Source organism: Chrysoperla carnea, chromosome 1, assembly GCF_905475395.1.
Source record: "Chrysoperla carnea chromosome 1, inChrCarn1.1, whole genome shotgun sequence".
Classification (NCBI taxonomy): Eukaryota; Metazoa; Arthropoda; class Insecta; order Neuroptera; family Chrysopidae; genus Chrysoperla; species Chrysoperla carnea.
Window position 1 is genome coordinate 1,339,595 of NC_058337.1, and position 20,606 is coordinate 1,360,200.

Below are 20,606 nucleotides of genomic sequence, written 5' to 3' on the forward strand. Positions count from 1 at the left end.
TAGGGAAAGGAGTTCGTGATAGGTTATAGTTTCTATAAAATGTATTCTTTTTATCAATTTCTTATAATTTTGATTATTAGGTCAGTCAAAGTAATCAACAATTCAATTATACAGTTACTTATAAAGTATATAAATGTGGGGGCGAAATCAGTAATCCAGGTGTTACTATGGACATGCATGGGGACAAACAGATTCCTAGTGATATGTCCGAATGTGTCTGGACTGTACAGTATGCCGAAGGAGCTAGAATTCGAGTAAGTTTACACCTTAGTGAAAATATTCAAACATTGAACAAAAGTATTTTTGCTACTAGGGGAAAGTGTTGTATCTAGAATCTACATTGAACCTTATCATAATGTACCATGAGTCACACTCAAATGTACCTAGAATTAACTCCAACATGTATATGAATGAAATAAAAAAAAAACCTTACAAGTTTAGGTTTCAAGCATTCTCATCTTTTTGCGCCTAGTAACAGTTTCTAGCAGTATTTTTATTGACCCAAAGTAAAAAAGATTTCCATTTTTCCACTTATGTTTGGTAAAGTCATAAAAACTAACAATAAAATTTTAAAATTGAATACGACATACATATTACCATACATCAATGGTACATTATGTTGTTAGATTCAAGGTACATGACCTAGCATATTTTAAACTTTAAATCATCAAAATGTAACGTTTTGTTTAAAACTGGAATATGGTATAACGTTATTCAATGGCTATAGCTTGTAAAGCAAAATATTTTACTTTTTTCACAATAAAATTTTATTTTTAGTTCATTCAAAAACAAAACCACATTGACAACTAGTCTTTAGCCTATCGACATCCAAATGAAAGACTCTTTTTCAAAACAAATGCTGTTCTGTAGCTAGGAACGTCTGTGGCGAAACCAATAAATGATTCAAAGTACATTTGATTCTAGGTCTTTTACTCCGAAATTAAAAATTGACACCAAAGCTTCTTTGCTAATGACTTTTTCGAATTTAAGTTCTGACTCAATAGGTCAGTCAACGCACGTTAGGCGTGGTTTACAGAGCTTATTTCGAGAGGCGATTCACTTTATTTACGACCTATATTATTTATTATATGTTTATTTTATTTAGCTAACATTTTTGAGTATGAATCTGGACGAAAATTGTGCAACTGAATATGTAAGTATTAAAAATGGTAATCGTCATAATAGTCCAGAAATTGGTAAATTTTGTGGAAAGAAAATACCAGATGTTATTATATCACAATCGAATAAATTATGGATTGAATTTCATTCGAATAATACATCAAAAGATCGTTCAAAACCAGGTTATGGTTTGAAAATGGATGAAATAGCAGATGGTATGTTTTAGAAGACCCTTGTGAAAAACTTTCTCTGCCAAAACTGAAAATAAGTCCGAGTAACAATTTTTAAGTTATTTCCTTTTTCTTAAAAAGTTTTAAAAAGTCTTATAAACTCGGAATAACTTTTAATTTGACGTAAAACGTCAGAGAATTCGAAGATTTCGGACCCATCCGGAAGTTACTTATTCAGAGTTAAAAGACTTTTTAAATACTTTAAAAAAGTGGTTTTTAAAAATTTGTGCGGCTGTAAAAAGAATTATTTAAGAGTTTATCTGACTTATTTATTCGCTCAACTCTACCTCTCCGCCCTCCTTAAATTTTCAGAATTGATTTAGGCTTAGCCCAACTTTATATTTTAAAAAATCAATCCTTTTATCCAAAATTGCCCTGGCGCTTGTACATGCTTCAAAACTCCAATTGTTAATTATTAATTCCGATCAATCTTAACAATCACCATTTTGCTAAATTCAGGATGTGGTGGAGTCTATCATTCCGATGAAATGATCATAAAATCACCAAATCATCCAAAAGCGTATCCACCCAACACGGATTGTACATGGGAGGTTCGAGCTACCGAAGGTAATACTGTTGGTTTGATTTCTATTGATGCGTTCCAAATTGAAGAAACACAAAATTGTGCTAATGATTTCCTAGAGGTAAATAATGACTTATAATAGGATGGATACTTATCAAAAGTATTAAAGGAACATTTTAAAAACATAAAATTTCAAACAAAAACGAAAACAAACAATTGACTGAATTAACTGTTGAAATAATCTGTATAGAAAGTGTTGAATTATTGAAGTGAAAACTTCTTTAGCGGCGTTGTACACTTTTTTTGTCCTGATCGAAAATTCGTAAGACTATGTCACAGTCAGTACAAAGGTTCGCGTCCGATCACCGAAGTTAAGCAACATTGAGCACAGTCAGTACTTGGATGGGTGACCGCTTAGGAACACTATGCGGTTGCCTTTTTATTAAAAATATAATTTTGTTTTGTTTTTTTTTTTTAAGTCAAAATTTCTTTAACGGCATTGTACACTTTTTGGTAATGAATAAAAAATGTTCGTTCATGAAATTGTCATGTTTGTGTACGATAGCCCAATAAATAAATATTGTATTCTACCACATAAATGATAGTACTTTTATACTGATAATTAAAGCAACTCGTGCAAAATTATTCTGCCGGCACTCCCGGAGTGCAACACGTCCTTTTTTTTTAGTATCTGAATGACCGATAACTTTGATCGGTATTTTCCAAAACTGACATAGCCACACGGACTTCACACTATACAATACATACGAAGCGAACCACTTACAATGTATACTCGCCAATAGACCAGAATGAGTTATATTTTGTAGTTAGTATTAGGAAGATCGATTTTTTGCCCCTGAAACCCTCTGAATACTAAACTTCATGAAAATCGTTGAAGCCATTTTCGAGATTATAGATTTTTTTTTGGTTAAAAAATTTCCTTAAATACTTTTGACGAGTATTATAAGTTCAAAATATCTTGTAAAATAAATTTTTGTGACGTATTTAGGTTTGGGATTATGTTAATGACGATTGGAAACATCTTGGACGATTTTGTGGTCGAGATTTCAAAACCCAAAATTCAACTTCGAATCGAATGAAAATACGTTTTCGATCGAATAATAAAACTCAAGGAACTGGTTTTCAGGTAAGATCAATTTAGATGGTAATTTCAAATTTGTTTTGACTTCTTCAGATACACATATATCCTGACAAAAACTGTAACATTCTTACCCGTCCCATTCACAAGCTCGCGGAGTATTCTCACCGACTTTACTCGCCAAAATTAGACGAAGTGCAAGTGTTATAACACAGCTTTTGAACTGAAATACACAAGTGTCCCTGCTGGAAAAAATATTTGAAGAATAAGTATTAGCTAGTCTTAGAAACGCTGAAAAAGTTTTTGGAACTCTGAATAACTCTAAATTTCTCAACGTTTTTGGGCAGTCCAATTCAAAGTTATACAGACTTATTAACTCTGAATTAGACAATCAAAAAACGTTGTTCAGAGTTATTCAGAGTTCCTAAGACTTTTTTAGAGTTTCTAAGACTTATTAAGACTTATTCTTTCTTCAAATATTTCTTCCATCAGGGTAGAATTGGACAGTACAACAAAAGCTAAAACTATCGTCATTTTGAGAGAAGAAACTTTTTTGCATATAATCTCATTCTCTTTTTAGCTTAAATGGAATGCCAATTGTGGTGGAGTATTCCGTGTGACACCAATGACACAAAGAATTGTAAGTCCTGGATATCCCAAAAAAGGATATGAAAACTTGCAAGTATGCAATTATACATTAATTGCAAAGCATAATGAAGATATTAATTTAGAATTTACGGATTTCTCTCTTGAAGCTGGAAGTAAGTACAGCTTAACAATGAATTTTAAGGGGTTATTAAATATAAAAAATGGTACAAGAATTGGCGACGCTACGAATAAAATTATTTTAAAACACCTGAATTATGGCTATTGTTTATTGAAAGTGGGAGGGAATGAAGCACGCCTAGCACCTTAAAGGAATTTGTTTGTTTGAAGTTGGCAGAACCCCGGTGGGTCTGAAAAAGTCTTAGGAACTCTGAATAAATCTGAATTTCTCAATGGTTTTGAACTGTCTAATTCAGAGTTAATAAGTCTAAATAACTCTGAATTAGATAGTCCAAAAACGTTCAAAAATTCCGAGTTCCTATGACTTTTTCAAAGTTTTTAAGACTTATTCTTTCTTCAAATATTTCTTCCACCAGGGCAGATACTTCGTTCTATATATTTTGCATAGGACAAAGTGAGAGGGACAACGAGACCCACTTCTACTTTCATAACGCAACCTTAAGTTCAATAAGAGAACGTAGAAAACGTTGCCAGATCGAGTACCAAAGAATGCACTGAGATTATTTCAGGATGACATTTTTCAAAATATTTTTCAGGAGACCAATGTAATTTTGATAATGTTACAATATTTTCAAAACGATGGCTGGCAAGTGGTTTCAAAAAGGATTGGGGTACCTACTGTGGGGAGAAAAAACCACCACAATTGAATCTTAAAACTTATGTGGAAATTATTTTCCGAACTGATGTTTGGATAACAAGACGAGGTTTTGCATTCCAATTTTCAACTAGTAGTAAGAATATTTTTTTACTTTAGACCACAAATATCGAATTTTTGCTATATTTTTAATTTTTTTTAAGCTTGTGGAGCTACAATTACACAACCAACAACTATTTCGAGTCCAAAGGACAGAGAACGGAAGACTCATTATGCGCATGATTCAAATTGTTATTGGAATATTACAGCCCCTCCAGATAAATTAATTAATTTACGGTAAGTAAAACTAATAAGCCGGAGGTTAGTCATTTTGTTTAGGTATGTCTGGCTATCTTTCTTTACTTATATGACGTAAAAAAATAAACTATTGCGTAATCAACACTGTCTTTACATGGTATTTCAACAATTAACTCAGACAATTGTTTGTTTTCACTTGTTTTTTTATAGATTCCAGAAATTTGATCTTGAATTTAGTACAATGTGCCGTTTTGATTATATGAATGTTTACGATGGAAATGTTGCTGATGAAAAATATCTGCTCAAAAAATTATGTGGATCTTTGAAGTATCCGATCGTACGTTCAACACAAAATCATATGTTGATTCAATTCCATTCAGATAGTAGCAGCAGTTTTGGTGGATTCGAGGCAGAAATTCTTTTTACTTATGGTATGCTATAATATTCCAAATTGAAAAAAATTTCTGTCAACTCTGATAAAAAAATCCGATTCATGAATCGGAAATTACCAATTCAACCAATCGGAATGAATAGGATTCAATTGTAAAAAAACTATCGATTCATTCCGATTCATTCCAATTGAAACCAACAAAAATTTTGAATCGAAATTTAATTGAAATAAATCGGGTTTAATTGGAAAATAATTTCCAATTCATTCCGATTGAATTCCGATTTAATCCAATAAAACTAATAGGTAATTTCTAATTGGTTGCAATTCATGAAGGGGATCGAATTGGAAACTTCATACTTCATGGGAGTTCTATTGAATTGAATTGGAATGAATTGGAAATCTAATCAGAATTCTATTGGACTTTTTTATCAGGGAAAGTTCTGAGATAACAAGCATAAAAAAAATACAGTCGAATTGAAAACCTTCTCCTTTTTTGAAGTCGGTTAGAAAAATAGCTGGCCACGAATTCGTAAAATAGCTTCTCGAGATTTCAGTCATTTTGAAATACTATCAAATACTACACATAGCTCTTGACCAATTAATGCATGTCGATTAAGAGATAAAAACGTGTTCTAGGACCCAGTCAAGGTTGTGGCGGAGAGATTGATTTATTGAAAAATCATGCATCAATATTAACGCTTAACACTGCGTTAAAGGATTCAAATGGAATGTATCTACCATTTTTGGATTGCCATTGGAGTATTAAAGCACCTGCTGGATATGTTATCAAAGTTGAATTTACTTCGGTACATATATCAATTTGTCCAACGGTCCAAGATGCAGAAACAGCTGCCTTAAAGAATAAAACAAGCACAGCTGATAAGAAATGTACTTGTGATTTTATACAATTAAATGATGGTCCGAGTGATGCTGCGGACATGATTTACAAACATTGTGGGCACACGTTACCAAATACCGTTACCACATCCACGAATCATGCATGGCTACGATTTGTATCTGATGGTGATGTGGCCAGTACTGGATTTGTGGTGAATTTAAGTCTTGAGAAATGTAAGTAATTAAATTTTAGCTCAAATAATCAACAATTTCTTTCCAAAGTCAAACACTAAAAAAAAACAAAGATGTAGTGGGACACCCGGTAAAAAATTTCCATTTTTAGTATCTCTTAACTGTAAAACCCAATGCCAGACGTCTTCAAGACATAGAAACAGATCCAAGCATGCCAGATATTTTTGTTTGTCCACGTTTCAAATTTTACTAAATTCTCATTAATGTTCCGGCCGTTATGTTTCAGCAATTTGTGGTGATCCAATTCTGTACGTGACAGATGAAGCAAAAACTTTAACATCACCAAATTATCCAAATAATTATCCAGCAAACGTACGATGTATGTGGTATTTAGTGTCTAACGATTCCATGAATCGTTTCGATGTCCATTTCGAAATGTTAGAGCTCGAGAATGCAGATACAGATGGATATTGCTCAAACGATCGATTAGAAATCACTGATAAAGTCAATTTAAATGTACGTATTTAATATTTTCGGTATTTATAGGAATGAAGGTGTCTTGATCTTAAATGCAACACATTGTATATTTTGACGATTATTTTGTAGACTCGTGCATTTATAGCCGAAGGATCTGGTACAAAAATCTTTAATGGCGGCTATTTCCATCGATTAGATTCTGTGTTTTATCGAACAAGATTACCAACCCAACGTTATATTGTGTGCAGTTCCAGTCTTCCATTGGATTATTATTCAGGCGTGAATAATGTACAAATAACATTCATTAGTAATGCTGCAATCGAGAAAAAAGGATTTAAAATGACATACCGTCAAATTGGTAAGGATCATATTATTTACTCTAGTAAGTTTTTTTCTGTCCTGCCTTTATCTTCCTAATTCCTTTATCAAATTCCATGATTCATATCTCATTTTCAAGTTTATTATGTCTAGGTTTCACGAAAAATATACTCATGGTTTAGAAATGTACCGCTTAGAAAAAACACGCTAGACAAATAATTAGAACGAAGTTTATTAGGCAAACATGTTAGTTTTTACAGATTCTCTCCTAGTATTCTTGAAATATGATACTCAAAACATTATTAGGCAAACATGTTAGTTTTTACAGATGCTCTCCTAATATTCTAGACATGTAATAATCAAAACATTATTAGGCGAACATGTTCTCCTAATATTAGTCTATATGTCTATAAAGTGACCTATAATAAGGTTCCAATTAAAATCGGTAGATAGAGTCTTCCTCAGGTATGATTGCCGAATTGCAAATTAATTTGGATGTATTTCTTATTGCAGGTTGTAATCGTAATTTTACAGCTGAACAGGGTCGTATTTACATTCAAAAAATATTACAACAAAATTGTGTTATCACAATCACCGCCCCCAAAAATTATACAATATCATTATACTTCCAAACATTCTTTATATTTGATATCGGTAATTGCTCATATTCTGGACTGTCGGTAAGTATTCCTTATTTCTACCAAAAATTGAAAGTGAAAATTGTTAACAATCAATCGTAAATTTGTGTTAGATTCTAGATGGTTTGGATAAAAACAGTAAAGAATTAATGCGTATGTGTGGATTACGAAATCCAAATTCATTACATTCAACTGGCAATGCCTTAACATTAAATTTATGGAATAAACGATTAAATAAAGTCGATACATTGGATATTATGTACACGACAACCGATCAAGGTAAATTATGAGCTAGAAGAGTATTTTTAGATAGTAAGCATTGCGAAGCAAGACATGAGAAAATGTTGTAGGGCAACTGTGGTAACAGCAACAACTTTCTTAAAAACAAATGTAATTTTGAAATACTATAGAATTATCTAGAATTCTAGACAATTCTAAAAAGAAAAAAACAATATCTTTTTATATATTACTCAAACAGAGATAGAAAACATATACAAGTAAAATATATGCAATAGATTTCACGTGAATGTTCTAGAATTTGCTAGACTCTACGGTAATAATCGACTGTAACTATTTAAAGGACGCACAGCGTGCGATACGCTCAGATAACAATACAGACTCTTCAAGTTAACTACAGTACAATATATAAGTTCATTTTAATCAAGTTAACAATCAAAATTAGTGCAAGCTCTTGTAGTGAAATATGTTAAACGTCAATAAAACAAATAGTTTTTTTTGGTGATATAAATTTTTCACTACAATGTTACGATTTGGTAATTTTCTGAATGTTTAGAAAGAAAATTGTTGAAGAATTAAAGGCGCCTTTCAATCTTGAACATAAATTAATTTCGAAAGAAAATAATTAATTACTAGAATATTTTTTGGAGAGTCCGTTTGTTTCGACTCTAAAACCACTTAAAGTTCACTAGCGCCCCCTCGAGGCTGAACTTTAACAAAACTATTCAAATCAAAAGGCAATCTCTTTTTAAAAATGAATAGGTCTATTACAAAACTTTACATTCAAAAAGACAAAGAAGAATGACATTTAAATTAACTCACAGACTTATATTAATTTAAACCATAGACGTATATTTATTTATAAAGAACATAAAAATAAACTAAATGCTTCATTTATAAACCATAAAAATAATTAACTAACAGAAGAGCAGGATTCGAAAATGAATATATATTTATATTTTTCCCTGAATTTTATTCGTATCTGTTTATAGGTCCTGGTTGTGGTGGAAAATTATTTAACTATGGTGGAAAATTTACAAGTCCAAATTATCCAAATGTTTATAATAAAACTGGTACATGTGTTTGGGAAGTTTCAACACCTCAAGGCACTTTGATTTCATTACAGTTTGTTAACATGAATTTAGGTATTTACCTTTTAAAATTATTCAATAAAAAATCAGTATCGTGTAGAGTTCCCCCAAATATGCAATCACGGATTAGTCACGTAAATGGTACAAGCCCCACGAATTTGAGAACCTCGAGCAACTACTTTCTACGAGGGACCCTAGATAAATTTAAGTAGGCTAAAAAAAAATAAAAACAACCCCGCGCTGGCCTTCATCCGGTACATATGACTTATGATGTAAGAGATCCGCGAGTTACGAAGGTAGTAGTTCAATCGACAATGTTCTGTCAAGAGTCTCGCCACCCTTCTCAACTGTGTTCTAGTGCGTTTCAACCGACCACAGTCAAAAAGCCTAGCAGCGACTATCCATTTAAAATGACTTTGCCCATTTTTCATTCTTTCGTAGTCGGTATTGATAACGGGGAGTTGCAGCCTGCCAACTGGCGATAATAATTCGTACTAACTAGACTCCCACTTTACTTACCATTTAACAGTAGAGATCGAAAATTTTTTTACTAAAATGTGCTGAACAAGCCCAATAACTTTGTATCTCCCGTACCGAATTTGTTACACCGAAACCATTCATAGTAGCAAATTTCGCTAGACCTCTAAATATATTCTGTAAATCATCTTTTGAGAGACAAAACTTTTCTATAAATACAATTTTTGCAGGTTCAAAACAAACATGTGAAACTGATTATGTGGAAGTACTTGTTCGAAACGAACAATTAGATATGGATCGACGATTTGCTCGATATTGTGGTGGGGATACACCGGCTCCACGTAATATTTTAGATTTTGATACAAACACAGTGATTGTAAAATATACAACAAGTACTAAAAATGTTGGAACTGGTTGGGAGGCCATGTTTATGAGTAAAACACGTGATTAAACTTCAACGATTCAAACCAAAAACCTGTAATTCTGCTGGTGTTACTTATCGTATTTAAGCATTATGTTTATTGTTATAATAAATTTAATAACTTATTGAATTGTAAAATTGATTGTTTTGTTTTTTTTTGTAAATTTTTTCAAATAAATATATTAATTTGTTGCAACAATTAATTTCTAAAGCTTTTTATTTTTAATCTTCGAGGGATTTAACAATGTACCTCCTTAAATATGGTTGCTGTTAACGACAAAAAAGACAAACGACAAGTTAAAAAAAAATTATGCGACAAATCATGTTGAATTTCAACAAAAAAAAAAAAAAACTTAACAAAAAGAAAACCAACTTCAAAAGAAAAACTTTTCCAAAACAACTTAATATGCATTAAAAAGTAAAAAAATAACGATAATATAATGTAGTTAAAATTATTGTTATTTTTGGAGTCGGTGTCAGCCAAGGAAACAACTCTGACAGAACAGTTTGATACATTATCTTGGCTGACACCGACTCCAAAAATAACAATAATTTTAACTACATTATATTATCGTTATTTTTTTACTTTTTAGTGCATATTAGTTTATTTTGGAAAAGATTTTCTTTTGAAGTCGGTTTTCTTTTTGTTAAAAATTTTTTTTATTTTGTGATTTTTAGTGAATCTGAAGCACACTAACTAATTTGTCAATAAATAAAGAATTATCGAAATCCGTTGGCGTGATATTGAGTCCTATTGTCGTGCATACTTACTGCAAATTTAAGACTTTTATGGTTTTCTCATGGATGCCGTTGTCAAAACTGAAACAAAATGAAATGGGACCAAACGGAAAGCACCAGCTTTCAAACAGATAAAGAATCATCAAAATCGGTTCACCCAGTCGAAAACTATGAGGTAACAAACATAAAGAAAAAAAAAACAGTCGAATTGATAACCTCCTCCATTTTTGTTTGAAGTCGGTTAAAAAAGGGGGTAAAGGAGGTAGGCTTCTGAGAGATCCACTTTTTTCTACGAAGTGTTTACATACTAATAAATAATTGTGGAAAATTTCAAAATTTTCATTTTTTATTTATTTATTTTATTATTATTTTTTTTTTTTTTATTTTATTTTTTTTTGAAGTTTCTGTTTTTTTTTTTTTTTTTTAAATATTTTTGTTATATTTCATAAATTTGTTTTTATTAAAATTGTAGCGAAAGTTTTATTTAATTTTTACTTTGAAATGTATATTTTTATTTTTTGTTGATGGCTTTAATGGCTTAATGGCCATTGCCAAAATATTTACTTGTTAGAAATAATAAACTCAACCATTACTCGCTCATTCGCTCACTCGCTCGCTCTGCACAGTGTGCACAGTGTGCTCAGTGTAGTTGTGTGCACTGTTGTGTAAACTTTAGTAAGCACCCTTCTTCTTGTTGAAGTTTTTCAAAATTTCTTCTTTTTTAAAGTTTTTCTTTGCTATGAACCCGTTTATGTTTATTTAAAGTACTCGATGTCTTAAAATTTTCATCACAAACATTACATGAAAATGGTCTGTCTTCACTATGAATCCGTTTGTGCTCACCTAAATTACTCTTTGAGTTAAATTTTTTATTACAAACATCACAGGAAAATGGTTTTTCTTCACTATGAATCCATTTATGTGTAACTAAATTATCTTTACGATGAAATGCTTTATCACAAATATCACAAGAAAATGATTTTTCTTTGCTGTGAATCAGTTTATGTTTAATTAAAGTACTTCGTTGTGTAAATACTTTGTCACAATAATCACATGAAAATGGTTTTTCCCCGGTATGAATTCGTTTATGTAGATTTAAAGTTTTTTTAATCTTAAATGTTTTATCACACACGTCACAAGAAAATGGTTTTTCACTCGAATGAATCCGTTGATGTTGAGCTAGCACACTTTGTGTAACGAATGATTTATTACAAATAACACAAGAAAATGGTTTTTCACCCGTATGAGTTCGAATATGTGCGATTAAAGTACTTTTAAGGCTGAATGCTTTATCACAAACCTCACATGAAAATGGTTTTTCACCGGTATGAATTCGTCTGTGTTCAACTAAAGTACTTCGTTGCGTGAATTTTCTATTACAAATATCACATGAAAATGGTTTTTCACCCGTATGAATTCGTTTATGATCAATAAAAGCACGTTGTGTTGCTAATTTTTTATCACAAATTTCACATGAAAATCGTTTTTCACCGGTATGAACACGTTTATGCTGAATTAAATTACTTTTTTGATTAAATGCTTTATCACAAATATCACAAGAAAATGGTTTTTCACCACTATGAATTAGTTTATGTATAATTAAACTACTTTGTTGAGAAAACACTTTGTCACAATAAACACACGAAAATGGTTTTTCATCACATTTTTCATCTTTAATAAATAATTCTGTATTTAATTGTTTTTCACTTTTAATATTTTCATAATTCACTTGGTTATCATTTTCATGAATCCATTCATTTTTCACTTGTATTTCTTCGATTGTAGCTGCATCGTTGCTGTTTTCTTGAATTTCATTTTTAATTTTGCGTCCATCTTGATTTTCCAATGTATCGCTGTCAATGTCAATGTCTTCAAATATTTCATTTTTAACAACTAATAATTCTATATTTAGTTCTTCTTCAACTTTAATATTTTCTTCTTTGATTTTTATATTTTCCATTTTTTTATGATTTCATTCTCAAACAGGAAAGTAATCCATACCATGTAGGTATGTTCAGTTGTTTGGACAATCTTAAGGTGTTCTTGGGATCTGACAAAAGGAGGCATGACACCTGGTTGTCAAAGTAGAAACTAATTTCAAGTTACAGCTTTTAGTGTTGAGCATTGAAAAGTTTGGAGTTGATTACTTTTTACAAGTTATAATTACAACAATAATAAATAATTGATAATAAAAAATAAATTATTTCGTCTGGAAAGTATTTACCTCAATTTAAAAGCACGAGAAGAGTAAAGTGTTGTGTGAAAAATTGCCCAAGTCGCTCCAATACGAATACAGATCTGAGTTTTCATAATTTGCCTCAAGCAGGTAAATATTACATGAAAGTTGAAAATTATTTTGGTAATTTTGAGAAAATTGATGTCTTAAAATTATGGCAGAAAACACTGCAGTTAAAAAATATCTTACCAAGTCAAAAAGTATGCTCACTTCATTAAAAAAAAAAAAAAAAAAAATTATGTCTAATCAAGTAATATGTTTAAATCTAAAAAGATTACTGTGTTTTGACATCAAGAATACTTGAAGAGATATTTATTTATCTATATCGATTTGATGAAGCTTTTCTTTTAAATTAGTTGTTTGTAAACAGTACGACTTTAAATTGAGCACATCTTCCTCACTTTCGACTTGATTTTTGCCACATTTAATCACATGACCTTTCAATAGTTTTTCAACTTCAGTAAAATTACGATTACTCGGTTTTGTTTGACCCCAACAACAAATTTCATTAATATTAATTATTCTCTTCTTGAAAAATTGCACAAAGAATATGTATTGCTATGTTATTTTTAAAATTTGTCACTTTATGTCAGCCATGTTTTTTTAGCCCCGCCCATATGTCAGATACCGCCCAATATAAAGGAGGTATTCTAATCCTGCAATGCATGATGGGGCTAGTGTCCAACGTTTTACATATTAACTGTCAACTTAAGTACTTTCATGCTTACTCCCATAATAATAATAAGTTAATTAGTAATATCATTTTAAGAAAAAACAATTTGTAATAATATTACAAAAATCTAAAGAATTTCTTTATACAAGTACGCATGAATGCACTTCGAGAACTAAAAACAACAAGATTATGGTACTCTGGTTACACCGTTATATCTTCAGCAAGAATGTGAAGCCGTACGTAAGAAAATAAATTTCTCAAAAACTTAAAAAAATTAAAAATTGATATTATTTTAAATGGTTTTTAAGAACTGTTTTTAGTGTAACTAAAATATTTAAGAAAATTTTTTTATTCTATTACCTAATTATTAAGGCTTATATAAATTACCCCTTGAAGGCTTCCTTTTTTAAGATGTAATTTCATGATGACGCTTGACGTTGGCTTTGAGCGACAAATTAGGATTTAAAACAAATATTTATTCTATATTTTTTTCAGGAATTAAGTTAAAAGATGTAGATATATTTATTTTATTTTTTTTGTTTATATTATCAATATGAGATTTCCATGTAAAATCTTTGTCCACAGTTCAACCTAAGAATCTTACGCATATAGGCAAGGCACGTTACAAGTAAACGACGAAATCTTCTATCAACTAAAATAAAATCTGGATCAATGGAAATGGGATGCCGGGCATAGTAACGGCAAGAATAGAAGCTGTCGTTTACGTTCTTGACATCGAAACACCAACTGTTCATAGAACAGTGAAAACGCATACCAATCAAATTAAGCGCTGATTTTGTTAATTATCTCGCAAAGTAGGCCTCAGATCCAAAATTGGTAAATAACTTTTTCCTTCGTCTTTATGAGCTTATTCTGTAGACCAACAATCTGCAATCAATAACAGAACACCCTGTATATGTACATGATTTTTGACAATTTAATTACAAAATTTTTTTTTATAACAAATAATAATAATGGGGTTTAACCTCTGTTCTTATGACATATGCCTGATCACAGAGATCACCCTCATCATTATTTGTTAACCTTTATTTTATTAAATTACATAGTTACAATTACATATTTGATGTGGGTGGAATCGGTTACTTCGTTCTTATACAAGCGACGACAATGTGATCAATTCTGCACCTCCATTAATTATAAATTGTTCACACTGCCGCTGTCTGAATTCGAACCCGCAACCTAAGTCTGATTGGTCAAACGGTCAGAGACGAACGCCTTAGACCGTTCGGCTATTTAGGTTCTTATTTTTTTTATACAAATGAGTACATTTTCCAACTTTAATTTAGCGATAACTGAAATCCTGTCATTTTCATAGGAACTTTTATTCGGAATGACTAACTTAAACTATCATTTCCTTAAAATTAGAAAAAGTTTGACCGAAATACAGATTACATCTAATTTGTGCGAGGTTCAGGTATTATGTAAATACATTACAAAATATTAATTTTCAATTCATTCATGTTATTCTCTGCTATGAATCCTCTGATGCCGCATTAAAGTACATTTTTGATGAAATGCTTTATCACAAACAGCACAAGAAAATGGTTTTTCACCTTTATGAATTCGTTCATGTACAATTAAATACTTTTTTAAACTAAATGATTTATTACAAATTGTACAAGAAAATGGTTTTTCTCCAGTATGAGTTCGTTCATGTTGAATTAAAACATGTTTATAATTAAATGTTTTATCACACATTTCACATGAAAATGATTTTTCACCAGTATGAATTCGTTCATGTACAATTAAATTGTGTTCATGAAGAAACCTTTTATTACAAATTTGACAGTAAAATGGTTTTTCTCCAGAATGAGTTCGTTTATGTGTTTTTAAACTACTTTGCTGAGTAAATGATTTATTACAAACGTCACAAGAAAATGGTTTTTCTCCAGAATGAGTTCGTTTATGTACAATTAACGCATGTTTATGAATAAATGCTTTATCACAATTTTCACATGAAAATGGTTTTTCACCAGTATGAGTTACTTGATGTTCAATTAACGCGCGTTTATAAATAAATGCTTTATGACAAATTACACAAGAAAATGGTTTTTCTCCGGTATGATATCGTTTATGAGTATTTAAATTGCTTTGCGTAATAAAAGTTTTATGACAAACTTCACAAGAAAATGGTTTTTCTCCAGAATGAGTCCGTTTATGTGTTGTTAAACTGCTTTGCTGGGTAAATGATTTCTTACAAATTTCACAAGAAAATGGTTTTTCTCCGGAATGAATTCGTTTATGTATAATTAAACTCTGTTTGCAAGTAAATGCTTTATTACAAATTTCGCATAAAAATTTCTTGTTTTCATTTTGAATTGATTGCTGTTCTAAATCATTTTCATCAAGTTTTTCATCCTTTATTATAAATTCTGCATTTAATTGATCTTCAAGTTCGTTCCCTTCGTGTTTAGTTGTAACATTTTCTTCATCTATTTCTTTTTTAATTGCTTCATGATCCTCCGTCTCTGTTTTAATATTTTCTTCTTTAATTGAATCACTTTCATCAAATATTTCATTTTTAATATTAATAAATAAAAAATGATTATTTACATCATCAAATGAATTATTTTCCATTATTTTTTTATTCGTTTTCGTTTCACTTAAATTAAAGTTCTTATATTTTCAAAGGGACCATTCATGGGACCATTCTCAATGTCTGTGATTGTAACCACAGATAATTAGTATCCGTTCACAAATTATAGTTTTTAATTTAAAACTGTCAGAGGCAGACAAAAAATAACATGGCGAACATTGTGAAGTACAGCCATAAAATTATTATTTTATTACTAATTACTCCAGAATTAATTAATTAAATATATTACATGACTGTGACTTTGATACTTTGATGTAAAACCGCCATAGTTGACCAAATTTCAAAAATATATTTTGAACAACTTACCACTGGGTGGGAGGTTGCGAGTTCTAACCTAGACAGCGGCAGTGTGAACAAAAATAGTTAATGGGACGGTAAATTGATCACACTGTCGTCGCTTGAATAACAACGAAGTAACCGACTCCATCCACATCGTGAAAAATGTAATTGTATATATATATTCGAATGTAATTGAAATAAATAAAGATTAAAAATAATGATGTGGTTGGCCTCTGCTAGAGACTTAAATGTCTGAGGATCGGAAGTAAAACCCCATTATTATTATATATCAGTCATTTACATCCATAGATTATAGTTTTTAATTTAAAACCGATTTACTCTACGATTTACTCTACGATTGGCTCTACACGTTATATTCGTGTAGGGTCATCTATTAATTTTGATAATAATTTATCCATTTCAATGGCTGTTGGGGAAACAATATTTTATATATTTTTAAATCAATAAACAATATGTCTTTTAAAATTCGTTTCGTTTGTATTCTCAATTTATTGCGTTTATTAACATTTTGTGGACTATTTGTGTAGTGACTTTATTTAAGTGTTTAGGCCGTTTTCATTGTGCCCCTGTTCATTAATTAGTTAGAGTAATTAAGTTTAAGTCGTTTTAAGTGTGTTTTTATTATTTTATGATGTTTTTTATGATATGTACTGAGTTTATTTTAGTATTGGGTTTTGTTAATCATGTTGATTACCTTTCGTTCGTGTTAATTTGTGATTAATATTGACTATTAACGAATGAAAATTAACTTAAATCAAAGTACCTAGTAAATAATTGTTATTATTAAAATAAATGCTATTTTTTCAAACATTGCAATAAATTATTATATCACTAATACTTGTTATTTTATTTAAAGAATTTCACTTTATTTTATTAGAAGACTAATTAAAATTAAAAAAATTATGAATAGAAATAATTCAAATACATAGTACCTAATTCCCGCCTTCTTTTATACCATGTATATATGAAATATACATAGTATATTAAGTTTCGTCCCAAGTTTGTAACGCTTAAAAATATTGATGCTACGAACAAAATTTTGGTATAGGTGTTCATAGAATCACCTAATTAATCCATTTTCGGTTGTCCGTCCGTCCGTCCGTCTGTGGACACGATAACTCAAAAACGAAAAAAGATATCGAGCTGAAATTTTTACAGCGTACTCAGGACGTAAAAGGACAGGTCAAGTTCGTAAATGAGCATCATAGGTCAATTGGGTCTTGGGTCCGTAGGACCCATCTTGTAAACCGTTAGAGATAGAACAAAAGTTTAAATGTAAAAAATGTTCCTTATAAAAAAATAAAAAACTTTTGTTTGAAACATTTTTTTGTAAACATCACTGTTTACCCACGAGGGCGTTAATTAGGTGCAAATTTAGTATGTATTAATATAGGAATATCAAAGTGAATATCTTTTGTTATTTACGTGACGCCAAAAAAACAAACGACTACGCATGAACACTTGCGCATTATATGAGAATATCAGTTAAATATGTCAGATATGTATGTATGTGAAATGTGACAGAGTTATCAACACTGCCTATACATGGTATTTCAACAATTAACTCAGTCAATTGTTTGTTTTCACTTGTGTTAAAATTAAATTCTGTTGAAATCATGATTTCATGGAGATCATAATAAAATTTGACGCTTTATTTTTTTTAAATTAATTCACTTTAAGTGCTTTTCTCCAGGGGGCTTTTTGGACAACATTTGATGTTCAGTAGAGTTGACTATCTTGACTATCACTCAGTAGATCTATTTAGTAATAAATTATAACCTGCTGTGGTTACATCTAAGAATTTTCTATTAATATAAACAAAATGGCGAGTAATACATTTCAAAACGTTAATACTGATTTATTTGTCAGTGAAGAACAAATAAATAGAAACAAATTAAACGAATTAAATACAGAAGTGATTATTAAAAATGAAATATTTGATGTGAGTGAAAGTGTTTCAATAGATTATAAAGAACCATTCAAAGGTGGACATGAAGGAATTAAAGACGAGAGAATACTTGAAGAAACTGTTATTAAAATGGAGAATGAACGAATTAAACTTGAACAACAATTAAATACTGAATTAATTATTAAAGATGAAATATTTAATGAAAATGATTTAGAATTTCATAATAGTGAAAATGAAGAAACATCTTTGACATGTGAAGTGTGTGATAAAACTTTTAATAAAAAACACCATTTAACTAGCCATAAACGAACTCATACTGATAAAAAACGTTTTTCATGTGAAGTGTGTGATAAATCATTTAATAGAAAAATCTATTTAATTCATCATGAACGAATTCATACAGGTGAAAAACCTTTTCCATGTGAAGAGTGTGATAAATCATTTAATAGAGAAAACACTTTAATTCAACATAAACGAACTCATACAGGTGAAAAACCTTATTCATGTGAAATGTGTGATAAAAAATTTACACAGACCAGTAATTTAATTCAACATAAACGAACTCATACAGGTGAAATACCATTTTCATGTGACATGTGTGATAAAACATTTAATTATAAAGGCAACTTAGTTAAACATAAACGAACTCATACAGGTGAAAAACGTTTTTCATGTGACATGTGTGATAAAACATTTACACAGATCAGTCATTTAATTCAACATAAACGAACTCATACAGGTGAAAAACCTTTTTCATGTGACATGTGTGATAAAACATTTACGTGCAATTCTAGATTAATTCATCATAAACGAATTCATACAGGTGAAAAACCTTTTTCATGTGACATGTGTGATAAAACATTTAATTATAAAGGCAACTTAGTTAAACATAAACGAACTCATACAGGTGAAAAACCTTATTCATGTGAAATATGTGATAAAACATTTACGCATAACGGTACTTTAACTACCCATAAACGAATTCATACTGGGGAAAAACCTTATTCATGTGAAATGTGTGATAAAACACTTACACAGACCAGTAATTTAATTCAACATAAACGAATTCATACAGGGGAAAAACCTTCCCCTGTAATCCCGTTTTCTTGTGATGTTTGTAGTAGAAATTTTAATAAAAAATGTAATTTAATTCTACATAAACGTATTCATAGCAGGGAAAAACTTAAGAAAAACATATACGAATAAAAAAATATAATATTTCGTAATCTTGTATATTATTTATTCTAGCAAGTTTTTTTCTGTCCTACTTCCTTATTTTCCTTATTCCTTTACCAAATTCCATGATTCTGCCCTCATTTTAAAGCTTATTGTGTCTAGATTTGGTGAAAAATATTAATCGCAGTACAGAAGGTTTTTAAAATGTTGATATATCAGCATCCAGACTACCCTGATATTAAAATCCAATTACTGAATTGGAAATTTCCAAAATACCTTTTCCAAAATAATATATTTTTATATTTATGTCCTATGATCCTGAGGGGGACGTAGGGCCTCAACAAATGCTCGCCAACGAACTCGATTCTGTGCCATGGACTTGACTTCTCCCCAGGATTTGCCTTCTTCAGTAATTTCTTGCACCAGCAGGGTTCTTCGCCAGGTATAACGTGGTCGGCCCACCCTTCTTTTTCCTTGGGGGTTCCACTCAAGTGCTTCTTTGGCAATGCTGTTGTTTCGCCTGAGTGTGTGACCAATCCAACCATATTTGCATTGCTTGATGGTGTGTGCTACTGGAGTTTGGTGACAGGTGTCCAACAGGTTTTCATTGGAAATCGTGTTGGGCCAATAAATGTTGAGGATGTGTCTGAGACAACTGTTGATAAAGACTTGCAGTTGTCTGGTGATGCTTTGCGAGACTTTCCAAGTTTGACATCCATACAAAAGAACACTTTTAACATTAGTCTCGAATATTTTCAATTTAGTGTGTCTTCTTCGTGAGTTGGTGTGATCTCCAGAACTTTTGTTCGAAACATTTTTTCGTAAACGTCGCTGTTTACCCGTGAGAGCGCATATTATGCGCAAATTGTGTGTGACATATATGAAAAAATATGTGTGTGACATATATGTATGTGTAATGTGATAAAGAAATCAACACTGTCTATACATGGTATTTCAACAATTAACTCAATCAATTGTTTGTTTTCACTTGTTATATTATAGAATGTTACGTATTTTCTTATTATAATTTGTTCTCGCAAAGTTGCTTGCAGTCCACGACCTTCGGGTGTATTGAACCTGTCATTTTGTCTCTAATAACTCCTATACCATGAAAATAGTTATTTACGGTAGATTTCCTTGATCTGCCTTTGGAAATCCCGGGTCGATTTTTGGAAGCATTTTATTCTTCACATAGACAAAACCCCTTTAAAGTTGATATTAACGATCTA

At 30.7% G+C, this 20,606-nt stretch overlaps 3 protein-coding genes across 3 annotated transcripts in view; 2 read left to right on the forward strand and 1 right to left on the reverse strand.

Annotated features, from left to right (window-relative positions):
• LOC123290454 (cubilin-like) overlaps positions 1-9,866 on the forward strand; it is a 31,866-nt gene extending 22,000 nt beyond the window's left edge. Inside the window, exons 35-49 of the mRNA XM_044870644.1 lie at positions 81-254; positions 1,106-1,334; positions 1,809-1,993; positions 2,882-3,019; positions 3,552-3,732; positions 4,294-4,488; positions 4,556-4,688; positions 4,860-5,080; positions 5,677-6,111; positions 6,356-6,585; positions 6,676-6,904; positions 7,378-7,544; positions 7,616-7,781; positions 8,732-8,884; positions 9,538-9,866. Coding sequence (XP_044726579.1) covers positions 81-254; positions 1,106-1,334; positions 1,809-1,993; positions 2,882-3,019; positions 3,552-3,732; positions 4,294-4,488; positions 4,556-4,688; positions 4,860-5,080; positions 5,677-6,111; positions 6,356-6,585; positions 6,676-6,904; positions 7,378-7,544; positions 7,616-7,781; positions 8,732-8,884; positions 9,538-9,758 — 3,057 coding nt within the window. The 3' untranslated portion in view covers positions 9,759-9,866. The remainder of the gene's footprint in view (positions 1-80; positions 255-1,105; positions 1,335-1,808; positions 1,994-2,881; positions 3,020-3,551; positions 3,733-4,293; positions 4,489-4,555; positions 4,689-4,859; positions 5,081-5,676; positions 6,112-6,355; positions 6,586-6,675; positions 6,905-7,377; positions 7,545-7,615; positions 7,782-8,731; positions 8,885-9,537) is intronic.
• A 1,076-nt stretch (positions 9,867-10,942) lies between these two features.
• Positions 10,943-16,259, reverse strand: LOC123306141 (zinc finger protein 271-like). Its single transcript, XM_044888037.1, has 4 exons — positions 16,241-16,259; positions 15,118-15,936; positions 12,174-12,404; positions 10,943-12,089 (listed from the first exon to the last, which is right to left on the reverse strand). Exons 1-4 carry the CDS (start codon positions 16,257-16,259, stop codon positions 11,188-11,190), a joined length of 1,971 nt encoding a protein of 656 aa, XP_044743972.1. The 3' UTR covers positions 10,943-11,187.
• A 1,855-nt stretch (positions 16,260-18,114) lies between these two features.
• Positions 18,115-19,407, forward strand: LOC123306142 (gastrula zinc finger protein XlCGF52.1-like). Its single transcript, XM_044888039.1, has 3 exons — positions 18,115-18,121; positions 18,257-18,604; positions 18,689-19,407. The coding sequence occupies exons 1-3, from the start codon at positions 18,115-18,117 to the stop codon at positions 19,405-19,407; spliced, it is 1,074 nt and encodes a 357-aa protein (XP_044743974.1).
• Positions 19,408-20,606: the final 1,199 nt, after the last annotated feature.

Coding starts and splice junctions, on each gene's coding strand:
- LOC123306141 (XM_044888037.1), bottom strand. Junction 12,405..15,117: donor ACATGAACGAATTCATACTG/GTGAAAAATCAT, acceptor TAAAAATCAAAG/AAGAAAATATTAAAGTTGAA. Junction 12,090..12,173: donor GAATTATGAAAATATTAAAA/GTGAAAAACAAT, acceptor ATTGTGACAAAG/TGTTTTCTCAACAAAGTAGT.
- LOC123306142 (XM_044888039.1), top strand. Junction 18,605..18,688: donor TCATGAACGAATTCATACAG/GTGAAAAACCTT, acceptor GAACTCATACAG/GTGAAAAACCTTATTCATGT.